Source organism: Tyto alba, unplaced genomic scaffold (genome assembly GCF_018691265.1).
Source record: "Tyto alba isolate M040663 unplaced genomic scaffold, T.alba_DEE_v4.0 Super-Scaffold_1000006, whole genome shotgun sequence".
Lineage (NCBI taxonomy): Eukaryota > Metazoa > Chordata > Aves > Strigiformes > Tytonidae > Tyto > Tyto alba.
The window spans coordinates 28274797-28297434 of NW_024881272.1; the positions used below are offsets into that span (position 1 = coordinate 28274797).

At 34.7% G+C, this 22638-nt stretch overlaps 1 protein-coding gene across 1 annotated transcript in view; it reads right to left on the reverse strand.

Moving 5' to 3' along the window:
- FAF1 (Fas associated factor 1) overlaps nucleotides 1-22638 on the reverse strand; it is a 172935-nt gene that overhangs the window by 106610 nt on the left and 43687 nt on the right. Inside the window, exon 7 of the mRNA XM_042807570.1 lies at nucleotides 15146-15251. Within this exon, the coding sequence (XP_042663504.1) occupies nucleotides 15146-15251 (106 nt within the window). The remainder of the gene's footprint in view (nucleotides 1-15145; nucleotides 15252-22638) is intronic.

Below are 22638 nucleotides of genomic sequence, written 5' to 3' on the forward strand. Positions count from 1 at the left end.
GGGGCTGCCTTCAAAGCAGCACATGGGGAGGAAGACAGGAGCAGGATGACAGGGAGTTAAATGAAGCTATAAAATGACACTGACTCCCAGCTAGGATCCAACACAGAAGTCTAAGGGCAAACAGCTGCTGAGAACAGCTCATCCTCTTCTCCTCCCTCTCCCACCCTCAAGCTCTGGGGACACCTCTATGAGGGCAGCAGGACACGACTCCCAGAGGACACCAACTGTTTTATGGGAGCAACATCCTAGCTGCGCAAGCAGACAGGAAGGCAGAATTGGCCTTAAATTTGTGAAACTACAAGGTCTTAATTTTTTATAAAATAAGCAGAAAAATAAGTTATCTTAAGGTGCATTTTGGGAATACAGCTAATTTCATTTTGCATGAACACTGCTCCACATCTCTCACTCCATTTCCCAAGATCACAGAACAACCGCTGCAACACTGAACTCCCCCAAAACACCATAAACCTCATGATACAGTAGAGTATTTTCACATTTATTCAGTAACAGTGACATATACCACTAAACTGAACAAAGAGCTAAAAAAATTACCCAAGTCATCATTTTAACAGTGGTAGAACATGGTTAGCATATTTACAGAAATTAAAAGTGTGATCAAGTTTTTGACAGATATGAACACTAAACTTTCTAGTAATTTCTACTGTAACACTACATTTGAATTGCCAAGCAGTCAAAGAGAGTTCATGTTGGTTTAACTAAATCAGATTAGAAGTAGACATTTAACTTGGAATTATGTAGTGGTTTTGCACAGAGCACTTAAGTTGGAAAACACTATTAAATTGGTGTCATATTCTGTAAGTTTCTCTCATCACTACAACACAGAAACTTCCATAAAGTTGACACAGTTTTTTAATTGGTCTGTGATTTTGAAGAACAAAATGGCAACCTCAAAAAATGCCAGCTAACTACTGACCAAACCCAAAATGTGTCAAAGATACAAATGTCTGCCAAATCTTAATAACTAAGCAATAAATCCCTTTGAATCAATACATTTGGAACACTAATTCAAGATGATTAAAAAAGCAGATAACATTAAGAGTTGAAATGCAGAGCACATAATATGTAAACATCAAACACAAAATATTATTAATTGTTATATACTTCTCATGTATTTGCACTACACACATATTTCAAATGCAAATATTAATTTGGAGTGAAATACCTACTGTATATGCACACACTGAAACAGTTTGCTCAGCTATACTTCATCAATGGTTATTTGACATGTTATAGCACCACAAGCTGCTCATTTACATATTAAGCTATTCCGGTTTTTCCCTGTGAAGATGTTAAGAAAACAACTATTTTACAGATCCATACTAGCAGCTCCTCCTCTGAACCACAAGGATATCCATAGTTATGCAAATTCAGTGTATAAAACATACACCAACAAACAGACATCAAAAATGTAAACCCACTTATTTTCTAAATCCTAGGAAAGTCTAATTTTATTGAACTATGGACATTAATACCAAGAATAACAATTTAGTTGATATAGAAAAATTTCATTTTATATTCATATAATAATCAGTGAAAATTCAATCTCTGAAAAGCTAACATGCAAGCATTGTACTCAGTAATTTCCTCCAGAGGGACAGTTTTCAAGTTAGTTCAACATACTTAGCACTCGGCATTGCAGAAATTAAGTATAAAGAGCATGATAATTTAAAAGTTTCTGATTTACAGTATGTTTTTCTTCACTGTAAGGAGAAAACAGTATTTAGAAATGTTAAGCCAGATGAACCAACTTGATTTAAGCAGAAATGAAGAAAGTCTTAAAAGTTTTTCATTTAAAACTTCAAGAGTCAATAAAACAGAAGATAAAGAGCAGGAATGAGAAAGCAGTGAAAAAGAAAACATGTACGTGGACTAACAAAGAATAAAAGAAACAAAACAAAACAAATTCTTAAAAAGAAAGGGGGGAGTAGAAAGAAAAAGACATGGTTTACTACAAAAGCAAAATTACCTACAGAGGAAAAAAATACAGATGGATGATGGTCAATTTTTGTAAGTTAAAACTGAATTATCTTAGATCCTACCTATAAGATGACGTAAGGCAAAAGACACAAAATGAGAATTGAAACTGGTTTTGCAGTTCTCTTCTGATACCAGTGCCTTGAGATGACATGCTTATTTCAGAGTGCATGCTATAATTATCCTCTACTTCAAACAGTTTGCATTTATGTTACAGGAACATTTAATCTCCAAATTTTATTGTTCCTCACCTCAAACGGATCTTAAGAAAAAAACTGAATTAAATACAATGCTAATATACTCCTCTAAAGGAAAAACTATACCTTTTGGAGTATTCAAAAGGCTTCTCTTACTGCTCACGTTGACTCCTTGCATGACTATTCTGCAGTGAGTTGAAGACACACAGGGTGTGCACTTCGCACTTAATCTGTCATTTATTTGTTTCCATTCAAGAAGAATTTGACCATTTCTGTTTACACAATTATTTAAAAATGACAGTGCTTCTGCTACAATGGAGAGTTTCCCAGTGGTGTAACATCTGAAATTACTGTTTTGCACCAAAGGGCTGGTGCAGATTCAGCCCTTGTGGATAGAATTACATTAGTATTTCACTTCAAAAATACACTCCTGATCTTAAGTCTCCCACTTGTCCAACTTACTGTACTTAAGCTTGCATGATGGAACGGTCTCAGAGCTTGCGAACTGAATACCATTGGGATCAAACTAAAACAGAAGATGCACAGTTTTAAAATTTCAGCTACTAAGAAACATTCAATCCACAGCACCAGACTAGAAATGGTCACTAGCAGAATGCCAGAAACAAATAGCATGGATGTTAGATCCTCACCACCAACTGGTTTTCTACACAGACCTCCTATTGCACTGTACTGCGTGTTATGTAGACACAGCTGTGAACTATAACTTAGTGTTCTGTGGCTAGATTTAAGGACAAAAGACATCTCCATGGCAATTCAAATTTCATCTCAGTCTACTACTCTTAGTTCATCAAAAAAGAAACTTTCATCCCACCCAGACCTCACAGAATGCTCTAGAGTGCTTACATATTTTTCACTGGCCTCATAAGATCCAACCTTGACATATTAACGTGGACCTGCCCAACTTGACAGTTTATCTTTTATATCAGGGAGAAAAGTTTCACATTAGAGTTTTGTACTACAAAAAATATCCTCTTTCACAAAAAGCAGCAACAGAACAGTGGATGTCAGAGCTTCTCCATTTTGTTTGTCCTAGTCCTGGCCTAGGCTGCCCTGTGGTCATAGTTCTCAGCTTCAGTCTAGTCTTTTCTCTGACAGCCCAATGTTAATGTAGAGAATAAAAAAGAGACAAGATCTTTTAAGCTGAGTGGGTGAACGAGTCTGTTCATTATAGGTGAAATTGTCAACACACAAAACACTCCCCAGATTAATCTAAACACTTATTATACTCCTCATTTTTTAATTATTCAGGAATAAGTCCTTCTTGTCCTAAAAAGGGAACTTTTTGTTGGTAAGTGCAAACAGGAGTTTATGCAAGACATTGAACTGAAATTCAGCATGTAGTTACAGAGAAACTAATAATGGGACACAAACATAGCTCACAACGTCTGTTACAAAAGAGTTACTATTTTAGAGCTGCTGAGTTCAGTAAAAGGTAGCCTATCATCAGAAATTAGTAAAATAAGTTTGAGAACAATATAAAACCTTTGTCTTTCTGTTTCTCCTGTAAGAAGCTGCAGAGATTTTTGGGGTGCTGCATTTTGCCCTGATGCTGTAAACAAAATGACTGAAATTACGTCAGTCCTTAGGACACATTATTCCTTTCTCTGTTGGGGTTGGAGCAAAGTGTATACAGCTATGTCGTGTGATATCAGGCAGTGAGGCTGCCATTTTATAAGTACGTGTTTGTAGGAAGAACAACTCTCTCTCTTATTGATAAATTGTAGAAAAATAGTAAAAAATCCTTTCTCTTTCTATTCCTCTTTCCCTTTTACTGCTTATCTGTTTCCAATACTGTGAAGGTCTTGAGATATTCTTCTACACTTTCAAATGACAGTAACACCATAATTTTCACGAAAGCTACTAGATATTAGATATACAACGTAACAGTTACTACATATAATCATCTTCCTGGGGAAGAAGAGTGGTAAGGTTTTTGGTACACTGAATCTCTGCTGTTCACAACCCCCCTCCCCACTCCAAAGCAATATATACAAATGAATGATGTCTCAAAAACTTCTACTGTTGTATTAAATTCTCTTAATTTATTAAGAGAATTTGTTTTAAATTCTGTTGTATTAAATTCTTTTAAGTATCACCCCCAAAGAATCAACATTAGCGGTATTCAATTCCGCATATGTCACAGTCTGGGAGAGTTTCTGTATGTAACCCAAGGGGAAAAAAAAAAAATAAAAGAAAGATCAAGATTTTCTAATAATCTTTTTTTTCCAAAACACAGTGAATTAAAATAGATTAAATCTTTACAGCATTATTCTGCACTTTCTATCAGCCAGGAAGATTGACTAAAAAACCCCATTCTCTTCTAACCAAACATAAGACTTTTTCTTTTTAACCTGCTTCAGTAAAAAGTAATTCACTAACACATTCCTGGCTATTCACAAAGTTCTAGTTGTCTACATATTATAAGAACAACCAACATAATAAACCAGCAAAAAAAAGTGCCTTTGTTCATGACACAACCCCCTTTCCCATCAGCACCTACCCCAAAGCTCCTTTCCTTATCTTTTCACGAGGCCACATTACCAGTCTTTGCTCTGGACGGCACTTCCTTGATACTGCTGGTTGTCCTACTTTCTTGCCTTTACTCCCAGTTTCTTTATTTTTTCTGCCTTTTTACCAGTCAAACAATACTTCACTTAATAGAAGGCACAGACATCTCAATGTGGTTTTGTTTTGGACAGTCATCTGTGCGTGGTTTTGGAGTAAGAAGTCAGCTGTTTCGGGTAACTCATGGTTTTAAGAGAAGTACTTAGAGCCAGAAACCACTGAATCCAAATAATAGTGGTAGCACTAGATATAGGCGTTAGGTCTGTGGGGTTTTTTTTGTTTGATTAGTTGTTTTTCTAGGGTGAACATCAAAATGATGTCTACTTAAGTCCACTAAACTGAGCTCAAGAGGAGCAGAAAAACGATTGAGGCTCTTTGCAAAACATTAGAAAAGTCAGCAGACACTAAACAGAAAGCTTCTCTGCTACCTGTGTTGCTCACTATTGGAGAAGGAAAATATCCAATACATAAGCAAGTTCTGCAGAACTGAGAAGTAACCTTTGGTCAGAATGTGGATAATCTGATCCCTGAGAGGAACAAAAATAAGCAGATTTCATATAGGAAGACACCTGCTTATACTGTGTTCATGTCTCACTGCGAACCTCAGAAGGTCCTTAGAGTGTTCAAGATCAGCTGTTTGCTGACATGATATCCAGGTAGCCATAAACATCACCCAGGTTGACAGGATCTTGTGGCAGTTGCCCATCTTCTGGAGGATTTTGTTTTCTTTTCCATTTCCATTCTTTTCAAGCCTAGTTTGCTCCTATGGTTTTGTCTAGCTATGCTTTAAATAGGCTGCCTCCGCCATACCCAGAGGAGGTTTAACTTGAGAAACATCTCTACCCTGTTTTCATTTACTTCTGTGTCCCTACAACAGTAGATGCAGACTCAAACAACCTTGCGCCATGCCTACTGTGATGCTTCTATAGTTGGAAACTGGGTAGTTTGATTTGCATACACATTAATTATGGAGTTTAACACTACAACCTGATATCATTTCTGCTGTCCACCATCATCCCCACGTATCTTGAAGAATTATTGCTTTTAAAACAGGGTAAGAGTAAGTACACTTTGGTCTGCTAATCTAGGCAGAGAAAAATAAAGTAGATTCAAGGCTTGGTACAAGCCCAAAAATTGTGATCAAACTATATAGTTAGTAAATTGTTTGTCTAAATCTTTCATGTATGATGAAAGATTATTATCATAATTCATTAGCAAATTACAGACTTTGTAATGCAGGCAGTCACAAATTTGGCTTTGTATCAATCATTTTAGACCAGCTGGGTAGAAATTAACACAACTCTGGGATACATAAAATGAAGCGCTCTTTCATTTTTAATTCACTGGAAACTTTGAAGGAAAGAAAAGAAATGGGAGCTCTTTCAAAAATGTCAGTTTTTCCTGAGTTTTGTAAATCATTCCATTTCACTGTATAGATACAGAGATACAAACACACACACATGGAGTGTATGTAACTGAATATTACAGTAACTGCTCAATCAAAATAAACATAATATAAAGATTATGCAAAAGAAAAGCATTTCAATTTAAAAAAATCCCTTTCCTTCATTGTTTCTGAGGCAGTCATATACATTAGTGATCACCAGAAGAATTATTAAACGAACATAAAAGCTAATAGCCTAGCTACTCACAGGATACAATATTGTCAAAATTCTTGCTCTGAGCTTTTTCAGTCTACCGAGATGACCTTGTACAAAAATGCTTGTTTTGATTATGTCTACTTTGCCTAAGCTACAAGACTGTGTATAGTGACAGCTGCCTTTGGAAGCAACTTAAAACAAATTTTATCTTAGTGGCACCTAATCCAGAGACTGGTACAAGCAGCATGCAAAAGTCAGTGTCAAAATTAAACAATGAAGGCTTTTCTAGGAACAGATGCTTTTTGCCTGCAGCTGTAAAAACCTTAAAACAATCCTATACCCCACTGTCTGGTCACGCAACTATCACAAAGCAAGGCATAAATTTTGCCACTTATTGCAAATGTTTGCCGAGAGCTTCTATAACCCTTTTTAAAAACAGTAACAGGGATTTCTTGAGGGTGATTATGAGGCCATTTATCCTTTAAATGCGTGCAAGGCTCTTCAATTTATGCCCATGATTCTTGGTACAAAAACAAAAGAATAACTTTTCAAGTTCATGTTTTATACAGATATAAGAACATAACTAAAAAATCTTAAGAAACAGGTTTACTAAAGGGCACTGTTTCGCTAAGATATTATGGACCAGAGAGAGAGAAACATTATTAATTCACATTTGAAACAGTAACTGAGTATTTTCTTCACACAGTAATTACAAAGTGATGTAGTACAGCATTATCATTACACTGCTGCTAAGATACTGTTGATGATTTCAGTGTCGTATCTCCAAACTACTGTTAAATATCCTCATCACCTCAACTATACAAATCATTTCCTTTTTCTATTAAATGAATGCACAAATAAACTTTAAACTGGAATATAAACTCTTAGTGAAAAAACTTCTGTAACTCAATGAATAGAAGTAAATCATCAGTTTCAAATTAAGCGAGCAATTTACAATGTCAAGAATTTAGTTGCGCTCCATATGAACTGATGGGGTTTTTAGATTAGCTTCTGTTGTGTATTTAAAAGTGATAGCACCAACATGATTTACATAAGTACAATATTTTCAAATCTTTTCGCACCAAGCAAGCACTCTAAAATTGTGAAGTGTTTCCTTTCTTACTGAAGTTAAAAAAAAAATACAAACAAAACAAAACAAACAACACAACAACAACTTTTCCAGAACAACAGTTCATTAGCACCTCACTATTTATAAGTATAATTGGGTTGTTTGATGAGAAAACATGAGAGAACACAGTGCCTACTATAATTTGCACAAATACAAATTTCATTGTTTGAAAACAAATCAGCAATTCAACAATTATTGGGTTTTTTTAATATAAGTGTATATCATGCAATAATAGAAGTGACCATATTATAGTTAACACAGGATAGAAAGGTTAAACCATGCTCTAGTACACTTTAATTTACAAGCTGTAAATTAATTTTTTTTAATTTCAAAAAATGCTAACTTTAGTTTTTCATTTATGATTGAAATAAATATAATTTATATAGATAGCAGTACTATGCTATTTAGCTACAGAGTACTGCTCTCCCACTTTAAATAGCACGGGAACTAGGGACATAGCTGTTTAATATGTTCATAAAGCTGCTGAGGTTTTCTTGTCATTTCATGCTAACACCTTTTTAATAGCTAGCATTATGACAGAAGCCTTGCATAAAAATTCTCAGCCCCGAAAGTAAAACATAGCCAATACTCAAAATCAGAATAGCAAGTGATGGTTTTAATTGCAGTTTTTTAAAAATTCAGGGTTTGAAATTAGGTCTGGATCCCAAAAATCCTTAGCATCCTTAAATTACATGAGCAAAGCCATTCAATTCAACATGATTATTTCTAAAATAAGAACAACTCACATGACTGAGCATTTACGGAGCCAAGCCTATAACCAAAATTATAACAATGACTCCTCATTACTTTCAAATTCAAATAAATTGATCCTTATCCTTTGAGAGCTTCTCTCAAATCCAACTACACTTACAGATGGAGTGCAATAGAGACAGAGAGACAGGAAGAAGGGAGATATAAACATACACACAAAACTACAAGCGCTGACAAATCGAAAGCTAACAGATGTGTGACTTCTAATTAGTTATAATAATCTGTGCTTCGACGCTATTGGAACATGCCTTGCCTTCCCTTGGAAATCAAACAGCTTCCTTTGGAGTTTTAAACTCTCTGGGTGCTTCTAAATTTATTCAAGAAAAAACCTTGCTTTCAGCAAATTTTAGATATCTACAGTGATAACTTTATGAAAGGAAAATATTAAATTATAATTATCCTAAACAGACACAGTCTTGTGAAACTAACCCTACATTCATATGAAAATACAAAGCATTGACTATAATGAATTTGATTCATCCTTGGACACAAAGCTTTACCACAGTAAACTCAGTCAACTGTTGCTCTTGCTTTTATATTCATAGTACTTAAATAGCGCACTTTAAAACAAAAAAACCTCCAATTGGCTTTTCATACATCCACCCTCCCCAAAAATAACGCACTTGAAAAACCCAAATGATATGAAAAGGCTTCAAGGCCTCTTTTCTCCTTTTCACAGCACTTTTTTTTTATTTCTGTTTGCAGTAATCTGCCTTTCACTTTCTCATTGCTACAGAACAAACGAGGAGGCTCAGCACTTTGAAAAGGGGGCTCAATGTGTAATGGGTCCACTAGAATTAATTTAGTTGCACCAAATCCATTGAGCAGTGAGGTTTTTTTCTCTTCTCAAATCATTTTGAGTCGGACGCAGCCCCCAGCCTTTGTAATTCTAGTAAAGCACTTAAAGTGCACAGTAGGTGTTCATCAGGACCATCTGGTCAAAAGCAAAACAAGCTGCTGATTTTGCCTTTGAATAGAATGAAGCAAGTGTGAATTAGTCTCTTCAATTAGCACTATTACAACCTGTCAAGTGCATATTGTAAAACAGGATTATTACAGTATTGGTCACCAGTGCAATTATTTACTCTCTGCCTTTTCTTGCATATAAAAATGTCCATGTTTACTCGTTTTTTATAACTGAAGATCATTTCTTTAATGATATGCACGTCCAAACCCACCAAAACCAAATTACAGGTTATGAAACATATTCTGTCAGGAATACATTAAGCTTCATAATTAATTGAGAAGTAGAAGAGTGCCCTTCCTTTATCTCTTATTGCTGTTTCTGTTGCATAAAAAGAAAAATAGTTATATACCTTTATCAATACAATCTCTTCAAAACAGATCTCTACAGTCAGATATTAAGATATTTTAAGTGTCTAATAAAGCTATCACTTGTGACCAGGTACATAAAAGGTATTTTCTCTTTATTTCCCAAGGAACTTCCTTTTCATATAATCCCTAGCACATGACCATTTACAAAAAGTTTATCAAGGATTTCTTTCAGCAAATACATTTTAGGTTAGCAGTGTGCTAGTTATCTTTAAAAGAAAGGCAAAAAAAACAAATCATGACATTGGTTTAGCTTTATAAAAGTAGATTTTTCTCTCCTTGTTTAAAAAGTCAAAACCTAGCTTGCTAGCTGGTACTCATTTACCACTGTAGAACACTGAGGCTATCACAGTGATAGATGTTTAAATTATGTATATTGCTGTTATGACTCACTATTAATTGAATATAATTTTTACATGACAGATTTCTTTAAAAAGCAAACAGAATGTTCAAATTTCATAAAAAGAATATACAACTCTTGAGTACAATGAGTATAGCGGCAACGTATTTCACTAGCTTCTCTGTTACTAAGAGAATAATTGAACAATAGCGTAGGATGTATGTGTACCTCCTATTAAATACCAATAAGTGTTAGTTACGGATTTTTATTGGGATAAGAATAGTTTTCAACAATTCTGAAGCAAGCAAAAAACCTCAAAATATAACAAAACTGTTTCTGAAACTGTTAATGTATGTACCATATTCGGATATGTCCATATTCTGATCTCTGGCAAATGTATTTTATTGTAACTACTTAGCTACAACATTAAAAAGAAGAACATTAACTATATATACATTTTGTGTCCCCATGCCAATATCCAGCCTTTACCGTGGATGATCTCACTCAACAATTGGCTTGAAAATATTTTGTACAGATACCAAAAATCAGATCTGAAAAACGTACAAGACCTTCAGCTAGGTTATTTTTCTGCATGCTGAAGGTAATTCATCTGCTTACCTATATTTATATATTACATTTATTTAGGTCTTTTAAATGAGGTTTCTGCCTGCATGTTTATAAATGGTAGCTTTGTATCTTGTTTCACATTCATCGACTTATCAAAAAAGTTTTTAAAAATTCAGCACAAATGACTTCAAACTGTCATTAGGGTCTGTCAACACAGAATTTATAGTTTATCTCAGTCCAAGCAGTTCTGTGCACAAAGAGTTCTTCCTCCTGCCTGGAGTGCTGTTGGATACACTGCTTTTTATATTCCACCTCAGCCACTAAGTCTATAGGGAACAAAGAACAAATATATTACCTATCACAGGTGACAGGGATGCTAAGCAGCTAGCCTCCGATTAGGTTATTGGCTAAAGGAACAGAATAAAGAGCAGATGCAGCTATGCAGAGGCAGCCAGTATTTAGAGACCCATCTACTTTTCATTGTTTGCACAGATTTTATGTTTTACTAGGAATTATAGCGCCCGGTACATGCTCTATCTAATATTCTCAACTGGAATCTCCAGCAGTTACAAAATAAAATCACCAATCTACACAAGGCCTGAGGTTTCTGCATATTTAACTCATCCACCCTTTAGCAGCCACAGCTTGTGTACACTGGATACTTCTGTAATCCTGCACACAGGAGTCACAAAAAGGCTTCCAAGTCTATCCCAAAGGTAAAATACACAAATGCAAACTGCTTGGTTTTGACAGAGTTTTCCAGTTTATGAAAAATTCTTTAATTTTTTTCCCTACATCACTGACTAAAACAACAATGTGAAGCATTATATGGTAACAAGAACTCAAATTCAAAAAGTTTTTCAGAAATTAATTTTTCTGCTCCAGGGTCAGAACAGAAACTTGCTTTCCATGAAACATTTAAATACTCCTCCCTTTGAAAAGGGCTGTGCTCCATTTCCATAAAATAACTACAACTTGCAAAAATTAATAGTAGTAGAAATGTTCATTTCTAAGCAAGAACAAGTTCGTAAGAATAGACAGAAAACAAATGATGTTGAATGTGGAAATGCCTTGTAATAATTTAGCACATAGCTTCTCAAATAAAAAGTTAAAAATTTTCTCACTCCAAATACAGATGGACTCTACAAAATATTTTAGCAGAATAAAGAACAAGTATTCAGACAGAAAACTCTTTTAGTCTTGTAATTACTAGGAGTTCAATTTATTAGAATTGCCCAATATAATCATATAATACATTGGAAATGCATTAATTTACAGTATCCAAACTGGCACAAAACATACTAATTTCCACATTAAAATTTGGAGCGTGGAAAAAAGTAACCATGATATTCCCCGGAACAGTATCTGCCTAGAATTAATTTAATACTGCAGTTTTACAAGAACAAACAGATGTCAGAAACTTGTGACACAGATTAATTTGCAATTTAGACCAACATGTTATCATTAACTTTCCAAGTTAACAACTCCCTTGCCCAAGTCACCAAATTAAAAAAAAAAAAAATCTAATACTCAGAATTTTGGACAAGTTCAGTTTAATTTTTTATTTAATTTCTGAAGATTCCCTATAGGCTCATAATCTCACATCAATATAACTAAATATAATTTATATTTTTTAAACTGAGAAATTAAATCTTAATACGTGAACAGTTGGAGATGTAGATAAAGAATGTTTAAAATAAAATTAAATTAAAAAAACAAACAACAAAACCAAAAACATTTTCAAGTAGTATCCAAAATCCAACTGCTGAATTAATATGCAAGAAATTGTGGAAGCAGGCACGAGCACTATGGCTTCAGACTTCTCTCAGAATTTTCTGTCAGATTGTTTGCCATTAAACATCAAACTTTCTTTGAAATACCAATTCATTCAAGTATCGTTTACATGCATTCTAAACAAAAAAAAAAGACATCAGAGAACTGAAGCAATAGTAGTTTAGGAAAGCACAGCTGAGAGCTCACTGGATTTTGCATTTAATCAATTGCAAAATATTTATGAAAGTTTTGAAAGGGTGGTGGGGTTGGGGCTTTGGTGTGCTGATTTTCAGTTTTGGGGTTTTTTTGAGACACTTAGAAAATATATCTATTCCTTAACACTCACAGTACTAATAATAACAACAAACTAAACAACCCTTGAGAGACAGTTGCACCCAACAGTGGCAAGCAGTAGAACACTTATAGAATTTTAAATACTTCTTTTAATAATTGATGTAGTCATTTTGAATCTTTCTGCATAGGATACAGCGTGTGAGTAGATTGCATTAACACTGCTTAAACATTTCAACTTGTCAGTATGGCCAAGTCGATTTCTGAAATATTTGCAGTATTTTCCCATCGAAACAGTAATAAAGGTAGAATAAATATATGCCACTGCTTTATAATCACTGAACATTAATGAATATTTTATGTCTTTTTAAATCTCCCTGTTTAATTTAAAAGGGTGAAATTAAGTCTCCTCCCTGCAATATGCCAATTATCTGTAAATCAAACAATAACTTGGCCATTATACTCCTTTTTGTTAATATACCAGAAGCTAATTTGAAAACACTGAACGGCATTTTTAGGTAATAATTGAATAGTCCTTCCTGCCCTCTTGTGGTTGGCAATTGCAACTCACACAGAGATTTTTCCACAATTACAAAAATATACCAGAAGGAAAGTAAACTATTAATTTGTTAAAGTGTGTACAAGAGCGAGAAGAAAAAGAAAATCTAGCAGTCTCCAGAGAGGAGAGAGACAAAGGAGAGAAGAAAAGGAAAGATATCACCAGTTCCTCCAAATTGCACAAACTAACTAGATTCAGCAATCATTTGTTACAATGCTCACTCTATGCTAAAAGAAAAATAAAAAAAATAAAAGCCATTAGGGAGTTAACATACAAAACAGTGCTTGTTTTCTATAATTAGACAAATGTTCGCCAACCCTTTTACCTCAGCCAAGTCCCCAGTGATTTGCACAGAGACATATTCACCTGTTCAGCATCAGCTGCACAAGAAGGTCCGGAGTTCTCTTTTCATTTTAGCCTCTGAAATGGTCTTCACAATTTTATACACTCTATTGGATGTGATACTTAGATACGAGACAGAAAGGTAAAGAAAGGTTTGATGCTTATGCTGGTTATGGGGTAGTAGGGTTTTTTCAGATTTTGGTTGATTAATGGGGAAAATCACAGCTGACTTTTAAACTACATCGACTTCATATGTTAACAAGTGGACGATAACCTACTGTTACCAACAAACAAGAAAACTTCAGTGCATGTAAAAGCAGCCTAGATTCCCACACACTGTCACAGCTTTTTGGTTCCTTTAAGTTGGGTAAGACCCACCAGCAAAGTACTAATTGATACAGCATAGATACAAAAACCCACAGACAATATGTATGTATAAGTTTCCTTTTAGAATCTCACCATTTTAAAATTTAAAACTAATATTCTAATAATTTATTTCCATAAATATTCAAATTATTTTCAATCTAAAAGAGTCAAAGATTGGCCCCTCAAAAAACAAACCAATGCAAGTATATATGATTATATTAAAAAAAAAAAAAAAAAAAAAAAACCAAAACAGAACTTACTATAATAGGTTTAAAAAAGTAAAGTAGAAAACGGGCTTTCACACAGGGGAAAGATCAGAATTTATATCTTGAGAATAATAAGATTCACAATGAAAACAGTTAATGATAGTTTTTCACTGTTGTATGAGATATTGCTCCTATAGCTAATATTACGGAACTTAAAATAATTTTGTCTACAATGTTCGCACGTGACATGAAAAACTTCAGTAAAATCTGTTCAACCCTAAGACTGAGAGGAGTGTCAGACCAATAGCAAACATACATTTAATTTGAAAAGCAAACATTTAATCTCAGTATTTTGTAATGTGAAATCTGAAGATTCACATTTCTAGATTGTTTGTCATGTTTCCAGAAGTTAGTAGGTTATGTGGAAAATAACATCCAAAGCATCTGGCATTAGACATACCATGGAGCACTAGACAACAACCTTTGGCTTCTAGACAAGAGTTCTAAAAATATGCAAGGACTCCTTGTTCTAAATTCAGAGAGTCACACTAGAGATATTTGTTCCTATCGGAGTGAATTGTGACAAAGTTCTCTACAATATCACCCCTTGCTGGCCATTCTACAGAACGGCAGTGAAGTCCATTATACACAAAACCATTTGGCTACTAAGCCAGTAAGAATTACAGCACTACAGTATCAACCAGTAATGGTAGAGGCACCTACAAAATGGAGATGGAGCTGGTTAAAAGAAGGGAAGACAGAGGGTGCTTCAAGGGACTTACAAATAAAATGCAATTTGAATAACTGCCTTTCCTCATTATTCTAGAATATCTCAGTAAGCACTGTCCATCTATTTTGCTACTACAGTCCAAAAAGAAACATCTTTTTTGTATAATTTAATACAAAACCTTTTTTAGGCCAAGTTCTTTAATCAAATTACAGCAATCTTGATGATCCAGTAGATTAAACCAAAAAAAAAATATTAATAAAATAAAGGAATATCCATCAAGAACATGCAAACCCTCTTTAACAGAGCTGGCATTAGCTATAATGAGCTACATTTATTCTTCAGCTGTGAAACAGCACTCACCTCCTGAATGGTACTGCTTCCTGAGAAGTTGAGGTTGTACTCCCGCTGGACTTCTCGATGGGTGACAATCAGCATGAAGTTTTGATTTAATGACTCCTGCAGGGCCCTGAAATGGTTGAAAGAAAAACAAGAAAATCAGGGATAAGCATGTTATAGCTTGTTTTACAGTTAGATGCAAAAACCCCAGGGTACCCTAAACTCTACATGGACAAGTCCAGGCACAACATCATCATCTCTCTTTTCACTCTTAAATGCAAGGAAGCATGCTGAGAATGACCAAAGGCCATTCCTGAACTCTTTCCTTAATAAGGTGACTGCAGCCTTTAAAGCTCTTCTAATGTTAAGTATTCTCAAAACCAAGAGAGTCGCATTATCTTCACAAACATCAGGTATATTTAGCACTCATAATGCCATTAATACCAGGCTTGTAAGCATACTGATGACCAGACAAAATATCAAGCTACAATGCACATTAAAAAACGATGTTAAGTAGAACAAGGCAAAGCATGCTGTCTCTTCTCTAGGGTTACCTGAAGCATAAACCAAACGGAAATTCTTCCACTTAGTTTCATTCAAAGCACATAAACCCAGCTAATTAGAACTGGAAAACTAACCACAGCAAAATTTTTCATTTGGGTATTGAGCATTTAGAAAAGTTAGTTCTGCTCAAATTGTTTTAGATGTACACTAAAACATCTTTAATCATATGAATTTTAAAGAAATAAGTCTTAAGATACAGATTAATGAAACAACTATATTTTCATTTTGTCATAAACTTGGGGGGGGGGGTGTGTGTGTGTGATCTTCCTGGTAACAAAACATCTGGATGTTAAAAAGGCATCCTGTTTGCTTAATTAGCTACAACATTATGCAGCTATCTACTTTTCAAAATAGAAGGCAGGACTTCTGTTATTAGCATGGCAATTACAGCTGTGTGCAATCTTACATAGGCTACAAAACTGCAGCAACACTGTAACATAGCTTGGATTTCTAAACAATATTTATGCAGACTTGACCTGTTCAGTGGCATATGGAATTAAATTGGGTTTATTCAATTCTTTTTCTTCCTTATCACATACTCTTAAAAGAATAACAGACTGGGGTTTTTTTCCTTCACATCTTCACTGTTCCATGACACTTCAACATATCATTCCTCTTAGCAATAAAGGACAAACTCTGTATGCAGATGAGCACAGCTGTATCTTAAGATACAAGAAGACAAGAAAGACTGCTAGATTATTTGAGACCCAATTTGTTAGTTTTAACTTCTACTGGAATTACCAATCTGCAGATTTGCTGCTCAGATGGTAAGGAACCCATGCAATACTCACTGGATGCTTTAGCAAGAGATGCACAATTTGCTTTAACATCTCAAGAAAAATTACCTTACAAAAATATCTTCACTCAGCAACTTAATTTGGATTCTGTGACATCTTAAACATAATAATCACATACTACAAAACAAAATCATGAAGTACTATTTCTCATCTTTTATGGTTTTGTAATATGGAAGATGAATTTAACTCATTGTCAATGCTAGGTATGATCAAGTGTATGAGACACTACACATGCAACTGAAGTCATCTATGCTGAACATGAAGTTAGCTGCACTTGTCACAAAATATTGTTAAGAAAAGGCCTAAAAAATTTTAAAATACTTAACAGTCCTTCAAAAGAGAAAAAGAATGTCCTGAGAAGTTGCATGCCTATTTTCAAAGGTAATTCTAATTTGGTTGCTAACAGTAAGTTTACTATTGCTATGACTGTTATTTTCTTTCAACAAATGTTCAGTAGCAACTAAAATATCCTGCTATGCTTTTTCACATTCTGATTTTTTAAAAAATTTGTTTTCAGCCAACACTGGAGGAAAATGATGTATTTAATTGCTCAAAAAAAACATTAATTACAGCATATATGAATGGCTCTGAATTCCATACAGATTCATACAGGGCTCTGTTATAGCTATCTGAAAATCTGTAGATGCTAACTGATAACATGACTCATGTTTTTATTCTGTAATTGATGTAAACATAGAATGAAACAGGCTTGTTCAATCAAACCCTCAGTCTCTCAAGGTATCCATGATACACACATTTCAATACTATCCAAAATACAGCATGCTAATAAAAAGCATCTGTTAGTAGGAAAGATTTTCCACTTCTCTATTTCATCTGGATGTGATAGCAGAGTATTTAGAAGAGGAAAAAATACTCTTCAAACACAGTTAATTTACATTAAGTGCCTTAAAAATAAAAGCCTCAATTTTTAAAGTATTTTGACATCTCTACTTTTTGGATTTCAAAACAACACGAGCTGAATGTTCATAACAAGCAAATTCTCAGTACATATTCATAGCCAAACACAGTCAAAGAAGAGGTCGAAAATTAACCTAGGTAAAAAAAAAAAACCAAAACCTTAAAAAAAAATTAGGAAAATATTGGGTTTTAAAGTGTTAGCAATAAAAGTGCATGGTTAATTAACCTTTTCTTCAGAAAAATTATATAATGAGGAATATTACTTCTTGTTACACAGAAATGCAGTGGGTCAACCAACCCACTCCTTCAAGCTTCTACATCAAAATTTCACATGGTCTGACAGCAATAAAACCTGGATCATACATATTAATGTCAGTGGGAGGAAGAATTGATGGCATATCTGATGGGCAGCTTGTGCCAGTGACTTCCTACACATACCAATGCTCCTCTCCTCTGTGGGATGTGGTTGATTTGAACAGGTAGCTGGACAGCCAGTGATGTCAGTCCCCTCCCATATTAATTTCCTCTAGCAACCAGGGATGTAGATTACCCCAAATTATTTGTGCCAATAGACCTCGGCTTCCAAAACATACTTTGCTCTGAAATTGTATTTTCAGCCATTAAGGCTATAAGGACCAAAAAAAAAAAAAAAAAAAAAAATCAAGGCCAAACCCTAGGTCCCATTAAAGTCAAGACAGATTTTCTTTTTTTATTTTTTCCCCCCCTATCTGTGCTAACAGAATTTAATTATTTTCAAAATTAATTAATGGGAAAATAAAATCAAATTCTAGAAACAAGATTACAGTAGGCCACTTTTAGCAGCACCATTTCCCCCCTACTGCAAATCCTAGCTTTCAGAAGCACTTGCTGATAGGTTATATACCGCCATTAAATTTTTTGTCCTCAGCTGAATGATTATACATTCACTATTCAGAACAGGAGGCAAGGGAACTTGATGGTATTTTTGGGCACCAATCTTCCATAAGAGGAACTCTGCCTACACCCAAAAAAGAGTCCAAGAACAGACAAAAGAAAATAGATCTGAGGCCGGTCATCACTCTGAACAGTTCTTGCAAGAGAGACTTGGACCAGTTTAGGATTTCATATGGATTTCCTATGTAGCACTGGTTATCAGCATTATCACAATGCACAGAAACCTCAGTGATGGACCAGGATTCAGCTGGCATTGAAACTCTACAATATGCAAACAAAAATTCTCCTTTTTGAAACTTAGATGTCAAGCAATGGAAGTTGCAAGAAATATTTTTTTACTAAACTCAATATATCAAAATTCAGTTAAGAGTCTTTAAAGAGTTTATTCACTAGCTACTCCATCCAAATTCCAATACAGCACAGTTTGTAATCCACAAGTCTATTAAATTAAAAATAGAAACAATATTTACCAAAAAAATGTGTAACTGCAAATAACACTAATCTTCGGGGACAGCAACTGTTCAGTCAGTCTACTCAATGCTGAAGCAAGATGGTATTAGGATTGATATTTATTATATTTTAAGCTTCCAGTTTTACTGCTTTTCTATTGTTCTGTAACACTTAACATATAAAATAGATTGGTTGTACCTATTGTTAAGTGACTACCTTAATGCTTTAATTTCTGATGTAATACTTTGCTTTTCAATAACATTTTTCTTTGAAATTTTAGTAATATTTTAAGGTTTGGAACCAAAAGTATATCCTTAATCAACAACCAGCAAACGCTCCTTTTCATTTCAGTTCTGTTAGTTTTTATGAAATACATTCGGTATTTCCCATTGGGCAATATCTTTCTCAGTTACATGGAGATTTCCCCCCAAAATCTCTGAATTTTATATAAATAGGTATGACACAAGGTAATTAACATTTCCATTTTAAACTTACAGATTTATATAAGCTCATGTCAACAGAAGTCCAAATTTACTGTAATTACAGATTATTTACATTAAAACAAAATAAGAAATCAGTATGTAAATGTAATGTTTGTTGTAGCTAATGCAGCAGGAGGTGGTAGATTAGGTTCAAACAGCAATCAGTTAGCAGATCTGGCTAACATGTAAATGAGCAGAAGCCCTTTTGTTTACATTCTATTGCATTTTAAACTTCAGGATTTTTAAACTGTCTCATGAGCAGATGTGAAAATAAAACATTAATCTTACCATTCTTATTGAAGCTTTCAAAGTAACTAAAGCAAGGCACTGCTCCTGTCCAGCTAAACAGACAATACTAATAATTGGAGTTGCAGGTTACATCATTCTTAATTAACACTCTGCTACAGTTGACAGCATACAACAAGACACCATGCCACAATCACAACTCCTCTGTAACAATCTAACACACATGCACTCAGCAATATATTGACCCATCTCACCAAAGATGGGGCTTTTTATTCCTATCCCCACAGATGAGTACATTTCTTAAATAAATTACAATTGCTTAGCAAAAATACATTATTTGTAATAATTGCCAAGGTACACATCTGGTCAAATAGCTTTTAACTGGTTTGAACCTTCCAATGATTCATCAGGTATAATAAAGTACCTATGACTTTCGGCTATTTAGCAAAAAAGTACAAATATAAAATACATTATACCTATTAAAGTGACAAGTGAAGAAAAAAATCGAGGAAAAAATGCCTCCTGAAACATGGAGTATAGAAAGGAGACATGATCAGGATGACCTAGCTCCACAGCCAGACTCACATGTCTACGCTTTTGATGCTCCCCTCTACTCCATTCTCCAAAACATTTTCCCTAAACTGGGTATTGTAGGCTGTCAAGAAGCACCCAAGTCAACAAAGAGGAGGAAAGTCACTCTGAGAAAGTGAACAATCTAATCTGACAAACCAATGCAAGGGACCTCTCCTCCCCTTAGACAATTAAATGATTATTTTAATTAAATATGGTTTATTTTATTAAATAATTAATATTAAATGGATATTCTTTGGCACCTTTCCTTTTTAATACTGCTTTCCAAAGGAAATAATGTTATTTTCACCCACTTAACCCATCCAGTAACTTTTGAACATATTCACTAGTTCCATAAAGGTCTGACAGCATTATAAAAGTCTCAAAGACTGGGTGTAAAGCAACAGCTGGGTAGAGGAAAAGGACTCAAATTACCATCCATCTTAGTAAAAGGCTGCAGTACAAGCACAGTGTTTTTATACTCCATCTAGCCAACTTCTAGCCAACAATTACAGAACTACCTACAGCGTGTGATGTCTCCTTTCCTTCAATATTACTTGGCTACCAGGTGGGAAACAGGCAGGGCAAGCTGAGTGTCTATGCAGGGGAGGGGAAATGGCATAGATACTACAAAATACATGGGAAGAACTGGAGGCAGTATCAAATATAGGTGAGATCAACGGGAAGCATGGAGAGAGAGGTCTGAGCTACTGCAGCCACTGGGATGAGGCAGGAACTCACTAGAAATCAGGTTTCATTGCATCCACAGCTCACAGAACACATTATTGTTCTGGATATCATGCATCAGTAAGTATGGCTTTGCCAACTGAAATTGTGTAAGGAGGGCATATAACCCTACAGGTGGTAATTTGACATTCAAATTTAATCTTTACACCTCAATTTACTAGCATGTGGTAGTAATTCACTGGGTTTCTACTACCTATAAAAGCTTTAGATATGCCACTGATGAATGAACATACTGTGGAAGATTTTTGCTTGTTTAAACTGCGGGATCACTTTGCCATTATGTTTAGATTCTAGGTTTAAGTAAGTTCTGGGTTAAACCCATTTAGTCTGTCACAATAAAGTTTAATGACTACATACCAATACATTGGAAAAGGATGTTTCATACACTGTTCTTCCTCAGTATCAAGAACTGGCACAAATTGGAGTTTATAGAGCTGTGACCTGATTGCTCCTTTTAAGAAGGGCATATACATAAAATATCATGTACAGAAATCTCAGGCTTTTCAAATATCACTTTCTGGAGATATTCAAATCACAACTATTTATCTCTAGTTCAAAATAGAAGGCATTTGAAGAAAACGACAGATGAACTCACAAAGTAAGAGGCAAAGTTCCGCAACATCCATTAATAATAGATGTGAACATGATGCTTTCAAAAATTGTGGGTAACAAACTAATCTGAATAATAACTGACCTAACAGTAGGCAGTAAACAGTGTAACTGGGTTTGGTACATTGCTTCAATTAGATGTGTTTTGATCTGCATTGATGCTTTAATTGGAGGCAAGCCTCCCCTTTCATCTAGAATTTATGACTTCAGGGAGATGATCTAGCCTTCAAATTATCCTTGTTTAAATAGCCACTAATTAATCATCGTTTGCTATCCCAAAGCTGCCAACTTTATCTTAAAAATATCCAGAACTAATCTCCACTATGAAACAAGTATAAACTGTAAAGATAACAACCACTTTGATTTTACTAGCAAGTAAAGTTCTTTTAAACTATTCATCCAATAAAAAAAGCCTACGAACTGTTTTTAAACAGTTTATTGTTATATAGTTTATTGCAGTTGCAATAAACAATACTCTTAGGAATCCAGTTCTCCTTCAAGAATCAAAGACATTAAAGTTACAACATACAATCATACCTGGGTAGAAAATTTTGAAGTTGGACATGGATTAAAAAAAAAAAATAATAAAAAACCCCAAACAATTAGTATCTACATTGTTTATCCATAGTATTTTCACTGTCCTTTAATTAGGTTCTTAAGTCCAATGGCTTATTGTCCTCACACACAACGACAGCTCCTGTTTGCACACACAGTTCACATACAGCTCACCACCACCCTGCTCCTCCTGTTCCAGTGCCGCTATTCCCTCTCTTAATGCTTCTTTATTAATATTATTTTTATAATTCATTTCAGCATTCTTATTTCCACCACAGACTACACCGTTATGTGAACAAGTACCTTTTAGTAATACGTGAAGTACTTTTAGTCATTAGGAAACCAGTTACTTATTTCTACTGATTGTCAAAGAATTTCTTTCACCAGTAATACAACTGCATTTGTAGAATTCGCTATCAACTACAAGGGCAGAAAACCAACTCCCTCTTCAGACAACTTGAAGGCACTCTAGTCTACCAATGATGCAGTTTGATCAATTCCAAAAGCAGCTTCACAGCTTGCTCACTCCACGGTCCGGAGCAGCGCTGCTCTTCCAGGCTCAATTCCTGGGCACCCTCTAGTGGATACCAAATAAACTCACATTTTCCTGGTAAAGGGCACATACAGGTCTGCCTTTGAGAAAAGG